A 22,178-nucleotide genomic window follows, 5' to 3' on the forward strand; every position below is an offset into this window, starting at 1 on the left:
AAGAAATGGAATTGGCTTTAAAGGATTTTAATTTTCTAACAACTATCCTTTTATCTATTTTCTTTCTTTTTGCCTCTTTCCTCTAATTACAAGTTCCGAAGAGTGGCACATACTAATTATTAGGAAGTCTTATCATTTAATGTGAATTCACCTTGTGTTCAGATAGTCACACTAATGAACCATTCATAAATACCAATGAACCTCACTGGTTCATTTAGCTCATTACATCTCTCCAGAAAACACATGCAGCCCCTTCCCACCCAGTGCCACTGCTACCCTGTTTGCTTCAGCCAGGATTTACTAGCTTGACTCTGGGAGTATAGCCTCCCATTACCACAGCTTCATTGTTTCTAAAAATATAACATGTTTACTAAAGCACTTTGGAATGGTGTCATTAATAATTAAAGCACAGCAGCAAGATGAAGTACAACACCCTTAATTTTAAATTGTTTATTTACTTACTAATTTGCAAAATGTGATCAAGTTTAATGCATCTCTAATCATTATCATGAATTAAGGATATCTTTTGTATTCCAAACAAGTTTTGACTATAAAATTCTTTTTTTCTCCAAGTCATTTCCAGCTCAAAATTTGAAAATGGAATTCATGGTCTTCTCCCCAGATTGGGTCCTTTTTTAGTGGTCTTACTGACTTTGAATGGCACAGTCAGTCATGCATCTACACAAGCCTGAAACCTGGGCGTCTTCTCACCCTTCAGGCACCTCCATCACCCTTCAGTCCTTCCATCTGGACATCCCATTTCTGAGTCCTTCACCACTCTTCCTGTTCCCACTGCCTCTCAGTCTCTGCAAACACGACTTAGCCAAAACGACTTCTCTCTTGCCTGGACTATAGCTTCCTAAGTGCTCTTACTTTCCTCACTCTTGCCTTCCTCCAGTCTGTCTTTGGTACTGCAGCCTGAATGATTCTTTTCAAAACTCAATCCTGATCATGTCCTTCTTCAGTTAAAACCCTCTGGGGTTTCCCATTGCTCTTAGGATAAAAACCAGAAACTCTTAACACAATATCGCCCTTGCCTGCTTCTTTTGTCTCACTTTCCACATTCTAGTTCTTTACACCTCTTTTTGTTTCTTCAGTATGTCACATCCTTCCCACCACAAGACCTTAGCACATGTTGTTTCCCCTACTTCTAATGCCTCCTGTCCTTCTGACCCCCTCAGTCAGGTCCTCCTGTTACATACTTCTATGGAACCGTGTGTCTCTCCATCACTTGTGTCACAGGTGTAGATTAGACTTATTTTCCTGATTGATTTACTAATGTTTTTTCCCCTCTAGTCTGTAAGCTCCAGAAGAGAAGGGATTGTATTTTTTCCTCACCATTGAATCATCAGTATCCAACATAGTTAAATGGAATGAATGAATAAAGTGCTAAGAATTTGAATAATTCAAAAGAGGAGAGAATTTTTTTAAAGGAAAAACTATGTTGTACATGAAATGAAATATTGGCTAATTCCAAACTAGATATTACAAAGCAGCCTTTCACATTAAATCCAGATCCTTGAATAAAAATGTGTAAGTAGAAGCAGGAGTTAATCTAATACACACACACACACACACACACACACACACACACACAGAATTTCTTTCTCTTACACACAGCTCTGCTGTGACAAGCATCTTGGATGCCTCACTCTTCCTGGGGTAATCCCTGGCCAAGCCTCTTTCACATCATCAAACCTGGGGGAATAATTTATGAGACATGAGAAAAGATGCTTAACTTCTGATATCTCAGTTTTAAAACTCTTAAAGGTGGATAGTCAACCAACCAACTAGGATTTTTTTTTCCTAGAAATAACCAATAAAAATTAGTCCTAGGAAGTTGACAAACAAGAAAAGGTTTAGTAGAACATAATATATTGACGCTCATTCAGAACTGTGAAGTGAGTGATGTTTGTCATTTGCTATCTACCAGTTTTCCTTCCATAGCTTTTGTTTGTTTGTTTGCTATCAGAACCATCCCCACTGGGCTTTCTACTCTCCCCAACTATCAGTCCTATTCCCAGCTTTTCTAAAGATCTGATAAACCCACTTATTCCAAAATGTAGATGATAGAAGAGGCAATCTCAGAAATACGTCCCTGAAAACACGTCAAATGTTCAGGCAAAGGAATGAGACTCCCATGGTGGGATTTTAGCCATTAAGATGCATAGGAAATCAGTGTGGGTGGGGAGACACACTTGGGGACCCTGAAACCTCACTCTGTGAAGCCTGCTGTGACAGTATAATAACAAAAATACAAGTAACCCAAATAAAATAATGGGCAAAGGACTTGAATATACATTTTTCCCAAAGACAATATACAAATTGCCAATAAGCACACGTGAAAATGCTCAACATCATTATTCATTAGGGAAAAGCAAATCAAACGACAATGAGCTAACACTAGACTCTACTGTTGGCAAAAATCAAAAAGACAGGTAACAACAAGTGTTGTCAAGGATGTGGAGAAAATGCTAGCATACATGTTGGCAGGACTGTAAAATGGTTTAGCCACTGTGGAAAAAAGTTTGCTGGTTCTTCAAAAAGTTAAACATAGAACTAGCATATGATGCAGCAATTCCACTCCTAGGTATATACCCCAGAGAAGTGAAAACAGGGACTCCAACAGATACTTGTATGCCAATGTTTATGGCAGATTTATTCACAATAGTTAAAAAGTGGAAACAACTGAAGTCCATCAACAGATGACTGGATAAAGAAAATGTGGCATGGAATATTATCCAGTCATAAAAAGGAATGAATTTCTGATGCATGCTACTCAAGTTTTATTGAATATTTGCTATGTTTCTCATATTGAAATGTATAAATAATTTCTACTTGGTAGAACGATTTTACAGTCTGAGAAAATAAGCAGTTGAAAGTATCAACTATTAAAAATAGTGTTTCTCAGTACTATGTAACATTTTAGAGAATGACTATATTATTTTAGAAAATATATCCCAATACCACTGGACTGGCTGTACCATGGGACTAAGATGGTGTGGTAATTCTTAAGTTCTTATATGAAGTGGCAGCTGTAGGAAGGGGACAAGTCTCAAGACTCAGGGTCAGAAAACCTAAGGTTGATTCTCAGCTTGACACTTATTCATTGTAAGTTTCAGAAAAACCACACAATTTTGTTAGCCTCAGTCTTTCATATGTAAGATGGGATAGCAGTTCGGTATATTTTAAGAATTCAATTATTTGTATATATATATATTTATATATTCATATATATATATATATGAAATCAACAGTAAAAACAGCTATAAGGTGGAAGAAATCCATCAATGGATAAGTGGAAAAACAAAATGTGGTATTTGCATATCATGGAATATTATTCAGTTTTAAAAAGTAAGAAAACTCTGACACATGCTACACATGGGTGAACCTGGAGGACATTATGCTAAGTGAAATAAACCAGGCACTAAAGGACAAGCACTGTATGATTCCACTTACATGCAGTATCTGATGTAGTCAAATTAACAGTGATAGAAAGTAGAATGGAGGTTGCCAGGGGCTGTGGGGAGGGAGAATGAGGGATTGTCGTTTAATGGGTTTAGAGTTTCAGTTTTACAAGATGAAAAACGTCTACAGAGTCATCGCACAGCAGTGTGCTCGTACTTAACACTACTGCGCTACGCATTTAAACATGGTTAAGATGGTAAATTCTATATTATGTGAATTTACCACAATTAAAAATACTAGTGCCAAATATGTGGTGGATACTCACTAAATGTGTGTTAAATACAAATAGCCCTGTTTCACAAGTTAGCAATGAGAGGAAGATCAAAGGGAGGGAATGCCCTGCCAATATAACTAAACATACAGCCTGACAATTGGCTGTCCACGATGGAGGAGCAATTTCATATTCACATATGAAATTATGACACCGTTTGAGTTTTTTAATTATCAAAGAGTTAAACATTTATAATTTGAGATGTATTTTTAATTACTTCCACCTAAGTCCTATAAAGTTACTTTATTTTAAAACATAAGGAGTAGAGGGGCAGTCTCAGCCTTAATTGGAAATAGTATCAGAAATAATAAATCTGGTTTACAATATCCCCACTGGCCATTTAAAAAAAGTCAATTCTGCATGGAAGCACCAGCTTTATGAGGTTCGAGCTATGTTGTTCGTCTGTCAGTTCACAAGGTGGGCAGAGCTCTCTGCTGGTTCCAGGCAGGGAAGACACAAAAACAAGATGATGGAGACTGGGTCCTCTGGAGTTGACAGCTCATTTGGGAACAGGGCCTAGATACTCATGCACATGTGCACACACACGTGTGCACACACACTCATCACACCTAACGAAAGTCATACAGCACAATGAATGACAATGTTAGTAGCAAAAAATGAGTATACAAAGGAAGGGTGGTGCCAAGGCTGTTTTTGACAAAAATGTTTTATTCTAGGAGATCTGTCCCTAAATAGAAAACTTCTCAAATCTCTTGAAAATTGTGACCAAAAAAGTTCTAGGTCCAATGGACATCTCATGGTTTTTCAAAGCCACATCTACTTTTGTTTACTTTCTAAATTTAACATCTACAAAAGAGAAACAAAAGCAATTTTTTGAAAACAAATTTACCTTATAATTGAAATACAGCCATCCCTTGGGACACGTTCCATGTTGTTTTGGTATATCTCTCTCTTTCTCTATGACCCAAAACTTTTTTCTCTTACAGATGCTAGGCATAGAAACTGAGCACTCTTCACTAGCCCAGAGTCCTGGAGGAGAAAATGGAGTAGAAATGACTAGAAACAATGGTGACTCTTTGTAGGCATTTTCTATTGGTCACTAATTTTTTATGACTGCTGTGGTTTCCCATACTTTGTTAAATCTAGAAATTGAACTAAATTTGACTATAATCACAGAGTTCTCTAGTGATAAGAGCTTACTGGGCAAGGTGCCAAATCAGTCATTCTATTCAAAAATTTAGAAATTTTGCAAATGCAAAAAACCCACAACTAAACAAATACTGCAATTGAAATAACAAAACTGACTAAAAGTTCTAAGAATATTTGACTTGGTTAGCAAATGAATACTTTGTAATCTTTTTGTTTTAAAATATTCAACTTCAAAGTAAATAGAGAAAAAAAGACTAAAACAATATATGATCATTTCTACTTTATATTTCTTAAGAAAATACAATAATTTAGAAAAAATAACTCAGGAACTTATAAGGAAGAAGCACTTCTCAACACTAACACTCAAACAAAACACACACACCTAGAGACATGCCCTCAGGAAGATATATCCCAAAGCCCTTAGCCTCCTGGAAATTTTTTTTTTTTTAATTTAGAAGAGCTATATTTTCAGAGTAAAGGTTATAGAATGCATTTCATTAGCATTCAAATTATAAATTCCAGAATAGGGCAAGGATGCATGTAAATTGCAAAGGCAGATTCAGTTTTCCAGTGTGAGGGGTATGAGCCAAAAATATGTTGGCATTTTGAAGGAGGGGCTGGAATGCTATTTTCAATGCAGATTAGCTGCTATTCTTCCAGAATCACCAAACAGCCTTTATGTAGGCTGTTGTGACACCTGCTGGCAAAAGCAAGCTGATTAACAGCATGGTTTTTCCCCTCCTAACTTTCTGCAGCTGCCCTTACACCACAGATTGCTTTCCAAGTTTATCCTCCTCCTCATTTGGGGCACAGGTTCTTTATGAATCTGTTAATAGTCAAGAGCATCATTACCTTTTATGGGATAGAAAGAGTGGGGTGGATATGAGTGGACAATCAACCCAAATAACAACTGTACTTATGAACAGAATTTTAAAAACCCGTCTTAAATGTACACGTACTTCTAAATCCAACTTGCAAACAGTTGCTGTTCTAAAGCAAGCAGCAATGAATGCCAGGTATTTTTAAAAAATACTGAATTCAATGATAATTTTTCTTAAATGGGAAAATGGAAGTAAATTTCAGAGTTTAAAATTCTAGCCAGTTTAAACTGGATACTAGAAAGATTTTTTTAAAAATGGTCACATACTGAAATTTCATAGAGAATAGTATTTGTCAGGCATACTTTTGACCAATTTCAATGGGTGCACTTTTGGTGATGTTTTGGTATAAGAGGAAGGACTTATCTGGATGTAAATTGCTTTCAAGAACAAGAATACATGGAATAAGCTGTAGCAATGATCATCCTTAAGACTTAAGACTGATGAAATTAAGTATATTCAGTTGAAAAGCAAAATACCCAAATAAAACCTTCTCACTGAACTAATGCAATGAAAAGGAGACTTCAAGCCTCCCGAAAATTATGTTTGTATTGTAAACCCCAAAAGTGGATAAACAAAATAACCTGTTATGGATGAAATGAAGCCACATCTCTGGCTCTGATTATTCATAGATCCTTCTATTCCTTTGTCCCAGTTCTGGTATATTACAGGTGACCCATCTCTCCAGCTGTAGGAAAATTAAAAAATTAAAAGTCTTCTCTCATCCTGCGTGTTGAATCTCCAATACCATTTTTGGAGTTCTGGGGCATGGATTGAAGGCATAATATTTTATTGAATTAAAAAAAATACTCATCTCTTTGGTTAGGGAAATGAAAATTTATAAGTTAAAGATAATATTTGAAGGCTATTCAACAAATTAACCACTAACATCTAGTCCAATCATTCTGCAGATAAAAACCTGTCAAACAAAGTTAAATGCAAATTAATCTAGGTCCATACCGAAATTCATCATTGGCTCTTTCTTCTCGAAGTCCAATCCACCAATTTACACCATACTTTGATAGCTATTTAGAAAAAGAGAGAGAATGTCAGCATTTATTCCACTAGTTTTCCCTTTTCACTATTAAGATTAATGGGGTTGCTGTTAATAGCTTTCTGTTCTTCAGTATTTTATGCAATTATCTAAAAAAGAGTACTCTAAGGCCTAGCATCGTGAGAAAACCTGCAACTTCATTATTCTAAGCTATTCCCTCCTCATCCTGGAGGAAAATTGGAACAAAATATTGAAAATAATTTTACTTTCATACAACATGCCATGACTTTATTACAATGTTTCCTATATATTTAAAAGTAAAATTTCTAACTCTCCTAATAGGGATTTTAAAAGCAACACTGTAAAGTAAAATAGAATGTGGATTCCTTTATGTGACTGAAAATTGAGTGGTTTATCCTCTCAGTGATTTATAGAAGTTCACTGTGAATGCCCCACTACTTGAAAAACAATTCAAGGCACAAAGACCTCAATAGTGAAAAGAACTTGTAGTCTAGGTGTTAGTCTGATTGGTGAGCTTCTGAATTAAGTATTATCACCCTCCCTATTCACGTAGAAACCACAACACAGGACAAGAGAATACCACAGTATTTCTAGTGCTTGACAGCAGGAAAACTATCCTTTGTATATTTTATTAATTTACACCACTATTTATCACATAAATCTCAGTGCAATAAAGACCAGACTTGAAACACCACACACATGCACGTGCACACACACATTAGAGCAGATGTAATACTGGACTTACGACCCAGGAAACTGAAATTCCCTCTTTAACTATAAAAGAAGAAGAGGCAGTAAGGATTTCTCTAAGACCTCTGAATCAATATACTTTACTGTGTGTGTGTTGTGTGTGAAATGTAACTTAATTTTTTATGCTGAAAACCTGTTAATTTGAAGGCATTATACTCTTAAATTTGCAATTCCATTTCTTCCGTAAAGACTTGGGAATGCATTTTAAGATGTATATATTTTTTTCCATATGAATTTCAGGTCATCATACAACAGAACCTAATAGCTCTCTAACATTCTGATTTATAAACAGGTATTTTCACTCTTTAACCAGGGTGGCTGTCTGCCATATCAGCAATTTGAGAACAATATAAGATGGAGCAACTATAATTTTGGATCCCTGAGGTGTTGTTTCATGGACGTGTTCTTACATGCTGAATTTAGATTCCTATTGTCAGACGTTGGAATGGGTCCATGGAGACTGGCTGGGAACTCAGTGGGAGAACCACAACAATTTCATTCATTCTAAAGAGGTCTCATATGCAAGAATGGTGGAAATCATGGCCTGCTAGTTCACTGCCCCAATTAAGGACCTTAAAGAGAAATTATAACTACTGTATTCTAAGTGGCATATTTATTACCACCTCAATTATAGTGTGGAATTCTCCAAATGGCACATCACAACCTGTTGTAATATGGAACAGAACTTCATAGTACAAGCTAGAAGACACCCAGAGTGAAAAATCCAATGTGAAAAATAGATGTTGTAAATTTTAGTTTAGGTATGAAACAACAACAATAGAAGACGTAAGTATTTGTATAAAGAAATGTGTTACACTCATGGACTTTATAATATCAATTATGTTTTGTTACAGTAATTATTGATAGCATGATATGAGAAGAACATTTACCAAAAAGAAATAAACCATAGTAATAGCCAATATATTAATCTTCTAAGCAATATGAGGAATAACAACCCATCATCTCTTAAAATATTTCCATAAAAATAGCAAAACAAAGTTATTTTAAGGATTTAAAACACTAGACTTTAGAAGATGACTACTAGATTTGATATATTTTTGTTAGAAATATTTTGAAATAAAATTTTAAAAATAAAAGTAAATTACAATTTTCAAATGCAAATACTGTACAACACAGCATAAAAATGTTAGCTTGTGTCAAACAACTCCTTAAGTGCTTGTGGTTTTTTACTTTTTTGGCATTGATGTGAAGAACAAAATGGCTCAAAAACTAGTACTCAAAAATTCCCTCTCATCATGCCTTGTGGTCTTCTGTTAGTCAAAGAGAAAATTCTGACTCATTTTTCCAAGATGGAAATATTCTCTTAAAAAATTCTGCTCCAGATTTAAAAAAATCCATCCAGCTTCTTTTTTAATAATTAGTTTTCTATTCCCCTCAACTGAATGCTGTTTTTGTCTTTCACGTTCCCGAGTTACTACTCTTCGTAGAGGAGCTATACAACACATATGCAATTATAGGATGAGTGTGCCATGAAAATGAGTAGTATGACCTTTATATGTTTACTTCCTCATCCTGGACTTCTGGACTGACCCATTCCAGTAGGATGTTCTTAGATATGGGATTTCTTCCTTAAGAATTTTAAATGGTCACCAAAAATACCACCACTACCACCAGCAAAAATTGCCTAATAGTTACAAATTATGCAAAAGGAAGAACTGCTTTAGAAACACACAGCATTCTTTTTTCTAAATTGATATCCTTTCCCTTTGGCTCTCTTGCCCTAATCTCAGTCTCCACATTCTGTACTCTCCAATAACTTTCTTCTGTAGCACAGTGTGGTATTAGATAAGTCAGCCGCTCACTCATAATACTGACAGGGCATTCTGTATTAACATGGTCATAGGCTGGGTAACCATTTTGCCATATAAGACACCACAAGGTTGGTCTGGTTTGAGATCACTAGATCTAGTCCTCAACTAGATCATGGCACTGGCTGTATCTTCTCAAATGGCTAAGCCTGTGGGATTTTACTTTTCCCTTCAATGGGTAGTATTAATTCTGCCGTTCCCACTGGCTTCCCAAACACCAAAGATTAGGAGAGTGAATTAAGGGAAAGGTGAAGAGAGAAGACCTGCAGAGTTTCCCCCAAAAGAGCTAAGCTCTGTTGGAAAGATCAAAGAAGCCCTTCATTGTTCATGTCTGAGACAGAGCTGGCAGCCATCTTTTGGGGAGGGATTTTATTTTGTTTTATTTATTATTAAGTAATTAATTGAAGTATAGTTTATTTATAATACTATATTAGTTTTAACATAGTGATTTTTCAAATTTTTATAGATTATATCCCATTTAAAATTATAAAATAATGGCTATATTTCCTTGTGCTGTACAACATAGCCTTGTAGCTTATTTATTTTATATATAGTAGGTTATACCTTTTAATCCTCTACCCCATCTTGCCTCTCCCCCTTTCTCCTTGACTGATAATCACTGTTTGCTCTCTATATCTGTGAGTCTGTTTCTGTTTTGTTATATTCAATTATTGTTTCATTTTTTAGATTCCACATACGAGTGACAATGTTTAGTGTGTATCTTTCTCTGTTTGCCTTATTTCACCAAGCACAATATCCTCCAGGTCTATACATGTTGTTGCAAATGGAAAAATTTCATTTTTTTTATGACTAATATTCCATTGCATGTATATGCCACATGTTCTTTATCCATTCATCTGTTGGTGAACACTTAGATTGACTCCATATCGTGGCTATTATAAATAATGTTGCTATGAACATTGCGGTGCGTGTATCTTTTTGAATTAATGTTTTCATTTTTTTCCCCAGATATATACCTAGGAATGGAATTGCTGGGTTTAGTTCTCTGAGGAAACTTCATACTATTTTCCATAGTGGTTCCATCAATTTACATTTCCACCAACAGTGCACAAGGGTTTCCTTTTGGGGGAGGGATTTTAGAACTAGCATTTTAATATAATGAACGTAATATTCTGCTGCCCATCATGGTTTTTTTAAATGACGTAAGTCAGATGACCTGGGTTCACTTCCAAATTCCACTACTTAGCTGTTGTGTAACAAAGTTGCTTCACTTCTTTGGAGTTCTAGCTTCCTCATCTATAAAATGTAACTGATGATAGACTTCCTATAGAGAGCTCTTGGAAAGATTAAATGCCATTAAATGTTAGTGCTTAGCAATGCCTGACACTGTTACAATAAGTATTGGCCAAATATCAGCTCCTTTTGGGACGTGCACTTTGTCATTTTGATAGATTCATTTTTAATAATTCACCTGATTTCTTGTAATTGCCACCAGGGGTGAGAAAAGAAACAAATATATTTTCTGACATTATCATATGTAATATGTTGATACTTAATATTACAGTTTTGGCTTGTGTGTTCCATGTGTAGGAGATGAAGAGCGGTAAAATAATTCATGAACTAATAGTAGGGAACATCTGGTTTCCATGGTTGGTCTGCCACTGAGTCTCTGTGGGATCATGGGGTTGTCACCCAACCCCCCTGTTTCTTGGCTTTTCCATGAAAACTCAGTAGTAGTTTCAACCTGCTTGTAGCTCACAGGCTGCATGTATGTCAAACAAAAGTACAGAAACAGGAAAGCCCTATGAGCTGTGAGGGAAGGCATTTCTCTTACAAGTCAAGATGCTTTCATACAGAGCTTCATTTTAACAGTCAACTTACAAACATATGAAAAGATGATAGAGTGAGAAAGGATTCCTGGAGACCATGAAATAATGTTCAATTATGGGGAAAAAAGGCTTTTTCTTACCTTCAACAATTTCCTGGGGGAAATTGGGAATGAGGTTTTCCCTCCCTGGGTGCCCCCTTTGTAATTTGCACATACTTCTCCCTTTTCACTTACTACATCATATTATTTCCAGCTTTTAAAAACAGTGACCGTATCTCATTTCTGTGTCCTTGACATCTTTCTGTCCTTGACAAACACCACAGTGCCTGAGACATATCTAATGTTCAATAAATGCTTGTTGAAGAAATACACTGAAAATCAACACTATTCCTTGCCAGTCTATTTCATTATTTAACAGATTTTGCATGTTCCTTTCTAATTAGCCTAGCTCCTCAAAGGATTAAGTCCAGTCTTTCTTAAGTTGAAATAGAGAACCACTCGTTACCATTTTCTGTAGAGTATTAAAAAATATTGTACCCTTATAAGTAAAATTTGAAACTTTAAAACAGCCATGCACTTCCCAGTACTCCTTGTCCTTCGTTTGTGTTTTATTTTCCTCCATGGAATTTACCCTATATTTATCTTTTTCTAATATTACATAATTCTATTTACTTATATTGATCACAGTCTTCCTCCCCAGACTAGACCACAAACTCCAGGAGGGCAGGAATTTTGGTCTGTTTTAATCCCTGATAGAGCCTCAGCCCCTGGAAAAGTAGACTCTGAATAAATACGTGTTGAGTGATGGAATGAGCCTCACAAAAACAATGAAACTCTACTTACTCATTATTGTTGCTAATAAAGCATTGAGGAGAAGTGAAATGACTGACCAGCGTAGTAAGCCTGTGTTTCCATTATTTTCTCTAAATCTCTATAACGGGAAGGAAAAACAGTTCTCAAAACTCTAAAGCTTTTAACGAAACTTAGATGTCTGAAGTCATATAAAAACAAAATCCCGCAGGACAGAAGAAGTTGCTAAACTCTGAATTTCTCATAGTTAATCGTATTTAAGTACCGCTCTTATTTTGCTGTGGATGAATTCTTGCTCACGGGCAGAATGAATAGTGAGGATATCACTGCGCAGCCAGCCACAGACAAACTCAAAGGAGGACCATTCCGAGGCAGAGGTGTGAAAAAGGTACTCTGCATCCTGATAGAAGAGCCAGGGTGCATCTGAGAGAGAAATAAGCAATGCAGATGATGTAACAATTACTGAGCAGTATAATGCAGATTTAGATAGGGTATGCTATGATTGACCCCAAATGTGTAATTTGGTCACTCAGCATTAAGAAAATATGTGTGTATGTATCCACCCTCCCACATAAATAAGTATATAATTTGCTCCTCTCTCTTGGCTTATTTCATATACAAAACTTTCATGTGTATTCAAAGGCCTGGAATAGATGCATATTTTAAAATCATGTGTCATGAAAACAGAGTTTAGTTATGATATTAGTCTTTGACATGTTTAATATTTATTAATTTGATTATTTATTAATGATTAATTTGTTAATTTGAACAAATTAGCTCTGGATAGACTTGACTGGAGGAATGTAATAACACAGTTATGGTACATTATAGCACATAATCAGAAATTCAAGAATGGCCAGAATAGTTCTTACCATACTGGTACCAGGGTGGAATCTTGGGTCTCACATCTGCAAAGTGAAAGCAAACCAGTTTGAATGACCTTTATTTATATGTGTACTATCTCTGAGTTACTTCAGGTCTAAACACAATATTTTGGACTTTGATTTTTAAAAGATCATTTAAGAGCCAGGTACTCTGTGTTGTTTGGAAAATTATTAGTTCTCATACTGGAAGAGGTGCCTTAAGCGAGACTTCTGGTTAAAGAAAAAAGGATGTGAACACTTGCTGAGGGCCTACTGTGTGTCACACACTGTTCCAGGTGTTTTCACTTGCTCAGTTGATAAGTAGTTTTGTTTGCTCCTAATATCATACTGACATTTCTTCCAGATTGTACTTGCAAAATACAATATTCCACAACATAAGCAGTTATCCTCCTTTCCTAATAACTAAGCATACTGTGCTTCGGTCATCTTTTTTCATTCCTCCATGATACATTTTTTGCTAAAATAGCACAAATGGTTCATCATAAAGGTTGTTGGTACTGTGGTCCAGGGTGCCTAAATTTTAGACCTCTGTAACTGTTGACTTGGGAAAGTGCTATATATTGTTAGAAAGCAAACAAACAGTAAGGATCTTATTAATATTTTTACCTCTTGGAATTTTGCATATCCATTCGTGTTTGGAACCACAGTGGGAGGGTAGCAATGTTTTATTTGCCTTATAAACAGCACAATTTCTTGCATCTTCTCCAAAATCAGTATTGTCTAAAAATGAAGAGACAACCTGCAGCAGATGAAGTTCATTATTCCTTAACAATGATCCCCCACAAAACGTTTCAAAAGATCAAAAAGGCATCCTTGTAAATAAATCACAATAGACTTCTGGAAGAAAGTCTGGTTATGATGCCAGTTAAAGGTTGCTCCATATTTGTGCAAGGTAAGCTAATGAAAATTCTAGCATTTTTTTGAAGATGCTCTTAAAAAAAAAAAGTATGCTACTCCTTTTTCCAGAAGGAACAAGTCAGATAAACTTTCACTGTTTTTCACCGGCAGATTTAGCCTAGCCCTGGGATATACTGGGTAAACTCTGTAACGGCTCAGGGATCTGTCAGAATTGGGTCTCACTTTTGATGTAAATGCTTTTGGGTAACCATGAAGCTTTTAGTCTCTAATCACTAAATTATAAGTCAACCTTAGCTTCAGTCAGGAGTCTATCCAATGCTTTCCATGAATGATCACAAAACAGGGGTATTAATTACAGATTCAACCTTCAGTGATTTAATGACTACCTGACAGAAGAGTAGATGGACCACGAGTAAAATTGAGGTAAAAAAGAATGTTTTGAAACCATCTGTACTCCTCCTCAAGCATGTACACAGTCATACAACAATTCATGTAACTTAAATATATATAAGCTCAGATTCAGAGAATGGCATGAGTCTGATATTTATTCTGTCCAGAGGGAAGTGGCGAGGGACTCAGTCAACTGCTCCGTGGCTTTACCTCATTGGTCCTGAACCAAACTGTCTCCTCCTCTCCTATGACTAATGACTTTGTTTTACCAAAACGCATTCTCAATCTCTACGTACCATATTTTATTTTTCAAGTGCTGCACTGACATTAACCACCCAACTGTGCCCTGTGGTGGCTTCCATTAAAGGGGCAGGTCGACCCTGCTGTGCCCTCTCCGCTTTCTGGGCCTTGGTTTCTTTGTCAGCAAAATAGATGGGTGGGGCTGGGTGATGGCTAAGATCTCTTCCCACTCTCTGGTCCTGATGCCCTTTGCAAAGAATAAGCACTGGGGTGGAAACGTTATCTTTTTAAAACTAGCACATTTGTATTATTTTTGTTCCCACTGTGAGCATATAGCTTTTCCACCAACCCTTTCCTTGCTACAAATTTGAACATCATCTATGTAGCAGGCCTTGAGGTCCCTTTTCTCTACTGATCTTTACTGTTTCCAAGTTCAGCTGCTGATATTTTGCCAACAAGGGGACATTATGACATTGTGGCTTTGGAGGCAGACAACCTGTGTACAAATACTGTCTTTCTTAGGTATTATTTTAGGCAAACTATTTAATCATTCTAATACCCACTATATGGAATCATTGTAAGGATGAGATGAGATCGTGCAGGTGTGCACTCAGCCCAGTGCTCAGAACATAGTTAGGGCTCAGTGAACAGGAGCTGCATTAAATGCTCACTGCAGGCGGTTGCTAGCTCCCAGTTCACAGGTGAAACTGAATAATTTTGGCACGTGCCCTCAGATGGATCTCATTCAATCTAGGATGCTGCTTCTGTGTTTTTCCCCTATCATCTTGAGGAAAACCTGAGAGTTCCTCATTGCACCTGAAAAAAAATATAATTCTGAGTTCCCTCTTTCCTTCATAGAGGTTTTTACACACATGAGACTGAATAAAAAAACTAGTCCTTTTTTTTCCTTCCAAGTAACCTGTTCTGGCTGAGAAGGAGGTGATATTTCTAAGGCTGGCCTTGTTGTCCTTCTAGAGTGACAGAAACTGAAATGCTCTTTTCACTGTAACACAGATAAGAGTCACACACTCACACAATCAGGTGCTGTGCAGGAGTGGGGAGGGCAAAGGAAGCCGGGTATTATTTTGTAGAATAGTTGCTTCTCAGCTGGAGATTCTTCACATGGGAGATGGTTTGGGGGCTTTTCCTGAGATTCTGATTCCTTTTTAAGATGAAATCTTATAGCTGGCCTCAGAACTATCTGGCTAGCTAAGGTTTCTCAGGACCTTGCCAAAATAACTCTTTCAGTACCAAGGTTAGGTCTGAGTCATGGGAAACATGGTCATTATTTCCAGGTTCTCTTGGTTGGTTTACCAAGTGGTTCCAGGACCACCTGCTTTGAATTCACTTCCTTTTCTCTAGTTTGGAAAGACTTACAGGAGTTCCATCAGACCACTCCCAAGAGCCAGCATTCAGTGGGTTTCTTTTATTAAATCCAATCCAGAACTGCCTTTCTTCTGTCCTAAGAAGAGAAGAAACAAAACGTTGGCCCTTCCCATTGAATTACAGCATTATGTAAAAGGTTCAAGAAATATTTTAAAGTACTCAGGTGTGCAGGAAACAGCTGGTGCCACTGGTAGAACTGATAAAGTCAACAAACATTTACTGAACATTTCCTAAAGCAGAACCTGAGCTATGAAATGAACTGAGAGAAGATTTAATCTCACTTCCCATTTCTCTTAGTTTGTATAGTGTGCTCACTGGTGATGGGCAGCTAGGGGAAAGTCAGCCCATATGGAGAACGTGGCTCTCTCATGTTCATTAGGAATGGCAATGCCTTTCAGTTAGGATAGGAACACATGAAAGCAAGTTGGTAAGAAATTAGGGAACATCTTTTCCCTGTAGGACTATTTGTTGACTATTTTACTATTTATACTAATTACTTCGTTTTGATTTGTTGCTCTTTTGTCAAATGTTCATGTCTTCTTTGAAGGTTAATTGCCACCACCCCCATTTAATAATAGGTACACAGCAGATTTGGGGTTTTATTCAGGTCCCAACATAAATAATTCCACAATGAATCAGTCTGAGGCACGGTAGATTAACTTCAGCAGTCCCAACTGGTTAGACTTGGCGAGAAGCCCCATGGAGAACCATCTTCCCTCCTATTAGGTGGAGGACAAATACGTCAAACCTCAGAGCACTCAATAAATCAAGCAATAAAGCCTAATTGTACAACGAACAATCTCACTAAGATAATTTTCTGAGAATAATTTTGAAGAATTAAAGGTTTAAAAGATTCAGAAGTCATGACAGATGCTTTATTTTCCTTAGTGCACAGAGGCAAGCCTCTTCGGAAGCATCCCTTTGTCAGATATTTGAGTTCCTCTGCCCGAACAACACAAATGAAAGTAAAATGTTGCTGAGGAAATGCCAGAATCACTGAGGCCTGTTGCTCACTGCTGTGATTCTAACTCACACGTGAGGTTCTGGCAAGGTGAGAATGCGGCCTTAAAGTTATGCCAGGCGTGTTAATCTCAACGGCCAGGCTGCAGACCCACATCACTCTCCCCAGGTTCAGAACTATTTATTCCTTTCCTCACTGGATTCAGAGTTCTCTATTTTTCCTGCTATTCACTGGCTCCTAGAAGATGAACTGGTATTTATTTCCTCTCTACCAGTTTCCTAAAACTGTATAATTTTAAATAATTGACATAATATAATATGAATATAATAAAGTAGAAATAGAAGAACAGTGCTGTGGGAAGGAGAAGAGGCATATACACTATCTATGAGAATTGGTCTATTTGCTATAATTCAGCATCAGATTTGGCTGAACTCCCTGGCAGTCTGGGCAAAATGTAAAACATACATGATATGGCTTTTGGGATTAGGTGCTAAAGATCAGTAATCTGATAGTCGCTTGACATTCCAAATGTGAGAATTTATATAAATAGAAATCATACAATGATATTTGACGTTACAGCAAACTTGGAAGCACTTTGCATGTGTTGTTTCATGAGGCAAACCTTACAGTATGCCAGTATGAAAGGATGTTTTGCAAGGGGCTGAAGTCAGGAAGCCAAGTTACCATTTAGAACAATGGAGACTATCACATATCCCTTGGATCTGAGGCCCTACATCAGACTAACAATCCAATCAACCAGGAAGCTTCTTGAACTCTTCATCAGCCTCAGAGAATCTGACTCAGTAGCTCTGGTGTGAGACCCGATGGTTCCATGTGAAAAAGTCTCCCAAGTGAGTATGACAATCAGCCAGGTTTAGGAACCACAGTCTCAGTTCAGCGTTTCCTGCAGGGACTAGCAGTTCCATGGGATGTTAAGTGGTCTCAAAAAAAAAAATTTTTTTTTTCTGTCAAAGAAAGTGCTTCCTTCCAGAAGCCTTTACAATGCTAATGTATATGGCAAATTTCCAAGATTAGGCTTTGTTTTGCAAACATATTTGACCACCAAATTCCTGTTTTCCCGTGGAGTATTGCATGGGACACATACTGGGAGACGTTGTTAGACTCCCACCTTTGAGGTCATTTTTGTAGATGCTGGAGGTGAATAATTTGATAGATGTTACATATTGACCTTCCTATGGAGTATCCTAAAGAAAACTTATAGGAGAAGGTCAGGATTTTCTCCAAAAAGGGATTCTGGGTTTTCTCTGAGTTTTAGGCAAGTGTTTCACCGAGATTTCAGATTTCCAGAGCTTAGAGCAGAGTACCTGGTATATTAGTTTGTATTAAATAAATGTATGGAGGCATGCACCCCTCCACTCCCAGGGGCGGTATTTTGTCTGTCATGTCTATTGGATTCTCCAGTCAACAATGCTTATAACAGTGTCCCTTCCATAGCAGACATTCCTAAAATATACACTTACTGACAAGAACATTCTAGGTAAAGAGGCCAAGGGTTGGGAAAGTCACTAAAAGAGAACATGATGTATGTCTTTAAATATTTGAAAATAGAATAGATTTGATCTGTATTGCTCTGGTGTACTAGAAAGTTGACATTTGAAACTAGCCTCTAGCAATGGAATGGACTTTATCCCAAGTAAGGAGCACTTTGAAACTGAAAGGAATTATGCAGACAGTAGATGACCACAGGAATGTAGAGGAAGAAATTCCTGTAATGAGTCAGAGGTTCTCCAAGCCCTCTTAAGTTAGTTCAGATTTAAATTTAATTGATTTTCTAACTTCATGGAATTCAAGATTCTGTTAACTTGCAAGATGGATGCAGACAAGTGAACGTCTGTTTCCCCAAATGTAAAATTAGAAGGTTGACTGGATTTTTTTTTTTTTTTGAGGATGATGAGTATATGCTGATGGAGTTTTTTTTTTTTAATTAGTGGGTCTTTTTTTCAAACAAAACTTTACATGGACTCCTGTTATATAACAATACAACTAGAAGCGGAGTTGTTTGGACCTGCTCTGGTGAGTTAAGTCAGTGAGCAAGAAACCAGGAGCTCCATCCACTTGGGCCCTCCTGACCTTGGGGCTCTTGGACCCTCAGGATCCTCAGATAACACTTCAAAAACCACTGGGCTAGATAATTTCTGAGTTTGACAGAAAACCTCTAACATTCTGACTTGAGGCACACATAAAAGATTTCAAATATCAAAATTATCATCACGCTGTTCTTTGTTTTATGGAATGAGGAGTTGGTTTCATATAAATATAAAACTAGAGGTATATATTTTTCTTTCACAGCTAGAGGCTAGTTGGTTTTAGACTTAAAACAAATACCTGAGATTTCGAATATCCCAAATACCCCAAGAAGCCATTACCGGGAGACAGAATATTTGCCTGCAACTTTTCCAAAATAACAAGCATTTACCGATTAAATTTTGAATGTAGAAGCTCATTCACAAAATTCTCTTCCTCAATATGGGCAAAGCTTGCAAGATGAGCTCCAAATTCCTCACAAAATGCTTCAGCATCTCTCCATGTTCTTTTCATCAGGACTTTTTCACTATGAAATACCTGTGTAGTAAAAGGGGAAAAAAGTTGACACAACCATAAATAAGGTGAGGCTGTTTAATTCTGGACAAGAAGATTTCAATAATAGAATAGTTGTCATTATTTCTACATTAAAAGCTTGACCCAGTAGGGAAAAATGAACTGGAATGTGTCTAGTCATTGTAAAGCTATTATCTCATTTTATTCTCACGACAAATTCATGAGGAGGCTACGATAGGCTCAGTTTTATAGATGAGTTCCTTGAAGACCCTTTTCCCCCTCTAAATTTCCTGGCATATACTTGTCCCTTAATAAAATGTTTGTCAAGAGGTGAGGAGAATCAGAGGGGTTACAAATTTCAGGTCACACAGCCACAGACTGGCAGAGCTAGGGTTAGACCAGTAGTCCTTAGCTGGGTGATCATGAATCTGTCTGATCTATGGCCGGAAATGAGAAATGAGACCTGGGACCTATGGCAGGTGTGTTTCTAGGGTCTTTGGGTCTTAGCTATGCCTGAATTCTCTGCTGTTTCCCAGCTGTCCTTGCAGTAGCAAGAAGAAGTCAATCAAATGGAGGGTCTGCTTTTGACTTTCCTTAGTATCAAGCGTGAGGGACTGAAGACCCAGAGCTGCAGATCCTGGGCCTCTGCACCTTCCTCATTTTTAACTGCCTGATGCTGTGTCTCAGTCTCTGATGCCAGGTAGGCACCCTGCGGCCAGGCTTCGCCAGACTGATTTGCTGAGACCTGAATGAATAACCCTCCCAGTCCCATGGACCACAGCACAGCCTTTCCATCTTTTAAATTATATGTCAAAACTCACCTCCTCTGGGAATCTTTTCTTGAATCACTTTAGATTTATAAGTCCTACCACTATGCCCATCAAACACATTGTATATCTGTTGATATATCAGGGTGATACACAGTAGAAAAAGCACTGCCCTGGGAGTCCCAAGACCAGAGATTTATTCCAACTCTGTCAATAAATAATTGTGATCTTGGGCAAATCACTTCACCTTGCTGCCTTAGTTTACTCATTTCTAAGGTTTAATTTATTGCTCTGTGAGGTCACTTCTGGGCCTATTATTCCGTGAATTTAATGTAGGATTATACACTTGGACATTTAAACTGAGTGCATTCACAGGTGCTTCAGGCTATAGACTGCAGTATTTCTAGAGATAGAGGCTGTCTCCATTCTGCTCTGCACGTGCCCAGGTGCCAGAGAGCTTTCTGCCAGGATTTTGGAAATCTCTATTTGTAAAATGAACCAAAGACAAAACCACCAAACAAAAACATCATATTTCAAAAATGTATTTCTGAGAAGATTGTAGATACTGATTTAAATCTAGAATCTATAAGCCGATTTGCAAAAAGACATTTCTTCACACACATATATACATATACAGCATATGTATGCATATATACATATATCTGTATATAAACTGTACATGTTAATTTAATCATCAAAGCTGGAAAAGCTATTCTTTGCAGCAGAATAATATTATTCTGTAATAAGGGCTTTATTGATTTGCTTACAAACAATATGGAATTGTACCATTTCAATACCTAGTGAGTGTCTGCCTTGTTCATTTGGTATATGCAGTAAGAAAAATATTGATTGTGGCCTTGTTATCAGTCCTCATGAGGAGGCCTTCAGTGTCACCAGGGATCTGTCAATCCTCTGATTTAAAAATTATTTTGGAATATAACGGAATGGATAGAGACAGCCTACAAATGTTAATTGAGTACCTGCTGTATGCCAGGCACTGTTCTGGAATAAAGGAATTTCGGATACATGGACAGAACTGAAAGAATGTTGGTCTCATTGAGGATGCCCATGTAGCCTTGGCATTACCTTGAAGCAACTGGCCAGGCCAGGCCCTGACTCCCAGTCCAAATAGCAGGGGTGAAAGGGCCATCTCTCTTCCTGCTCAGTTTTCTCCCGATTTTCCACTGACTGCTTGCACAGGGACATTGCCTTAAAGTGCCTACAGTCCTTCACTTCCCAGCGACCAGCGGGACTCCTTCCTCGCATGACAACACAGCCACCACGGTAGCCTGAAAGCAGAAAACAACACTTTTTAGTATCAGATGACTAGAACATTCTGTGCCTGAAAGATGGCTCTTTAGAGTGTTGAATAATTGACATCTTCTAATGAAGCACCCAGACAAGAACAATAAAGGCAAAAAAGGATGCTTTCTTGGCATGGTTATCTCATTTCTCTTCAACTTTGGAGAAAAGAATAGAAGATGGAAAAGTGAGAGAAGAGAGACTGTGGAGCCTGAAATTTGGGCATTTTGAGCTCAGATAGCAAATGATGAGAAATGAGGAGCTATTCCAACTTGGGACCGAGATATCCCCCATATATCATCAAATGCCAACATCTCTCTACTTTGAATTATTGAGCTTTTTAACTGTGCAGAGGAAAATTTAACTTACCATTAGTTGAGCACCTACCTTGTACACTGTGCTTTGAAACCTTACTGTGAAAAATCGGCACTGAAAAATGCACAGTGCTGATTCTCTGGGAAATAGATTCAATAGGAAACATACAGAAATGATGCAATAAGGCAGGCTGCAAGGTACATGACATAAAACCAAACTGTAAACCATGGGAGAGTGGAGAGAATGAGGTCTATTTCAACTGGGATGAAACTCTGGGGGCAGGAAGGGGGGCAGATATCACGGGAAGGGGAAAGACCAGCTAGCTGTAGGCAGAACTCCATTTTATTCTTTTGTGTATGTTTGAGCATTTTGGAAAATGAAATATATTTTTCCATAGAAACAGTTTCTAAATTAAGATTCTCCTGTTTGTCATCAAATCTATATGACTCATAAGACTGCTAAAAATTACACTTTAAATTTCAGTGAATAGTAGAAAACAATCCCATTCCAAAAATAGGATGAAAGTTGAGTAAAAATGAACTTCTTTTTTCTTGAATAGAGTGATCATTCAATTAACTAAATCAATATTCAACAAC

The 22,178-nt window shown here is 37.3% G+C and overlaps 1 protein-coding gene across 2 annotated transcripts in view; it reads right to left on the reverse strand.

Moving 5' to 3' along the window:
• PLA2R1 (phospholipase A2 receptor 1) overlaps positions 1-22,178 on the reverse strand; it is a 104,068-nt gene that overhangs the window by 20,513 nt on the left and 61,377 nt on the right. For both annotated transcript variants that reach the window (XM_032479553.1, XM_032479552.1), the window contains exons 12-20: positions 21,052-21,254; positions 19,077-19,222; positions 15,670-15,754; positions 13,411-13,543; positions 12,793-12,828; positions 12,186-12,343; positions 6,688-6,752; positions 6,312-6,415; positions 4,590-4,729 (exon numbers count right to left, since the gene is read on the reverse strand). In XM_032479553.1, the coding sequence (XP_032335444.1) occupies positions 4,590-4,729; positions 6,312-6,415; positions 6,688-6,752; positions 12,186-12,343; positions 12,793-12,828; positions 13,411-13,543; positions 15,670-15,754; positions 19,077-19,222; positions 21,052-21,254 (1,070 nt within the window). The remainder of the gene's footprint in view (positions 1-4,589; positions 4,730-6,311; positions 6,416-6,687; positions 6,753-12,185; positions 12,344-12,792; positions 12,829-13,410; positions 13,544-15,669; positions 15,755-19,076; positions 19,223-21,051; positions 21,255-22,178) is intronic.

The sequence above is a fragment of the Camelus ferus genome, chromosome 5, assembly GCF_009834535.1.
Source record: "Camelus ferus isolate YT-003-E chromosome 5, BCGSAC_Cfer_1.0, whole genome shotgun sequence".
In the NCBI taxonomy this organism is placed as follows: Eukaryota; Metazoa; Chordata; class Mammalia; order Artiodactyla; family Camelidae; genus Camelus; species Camelus ferus.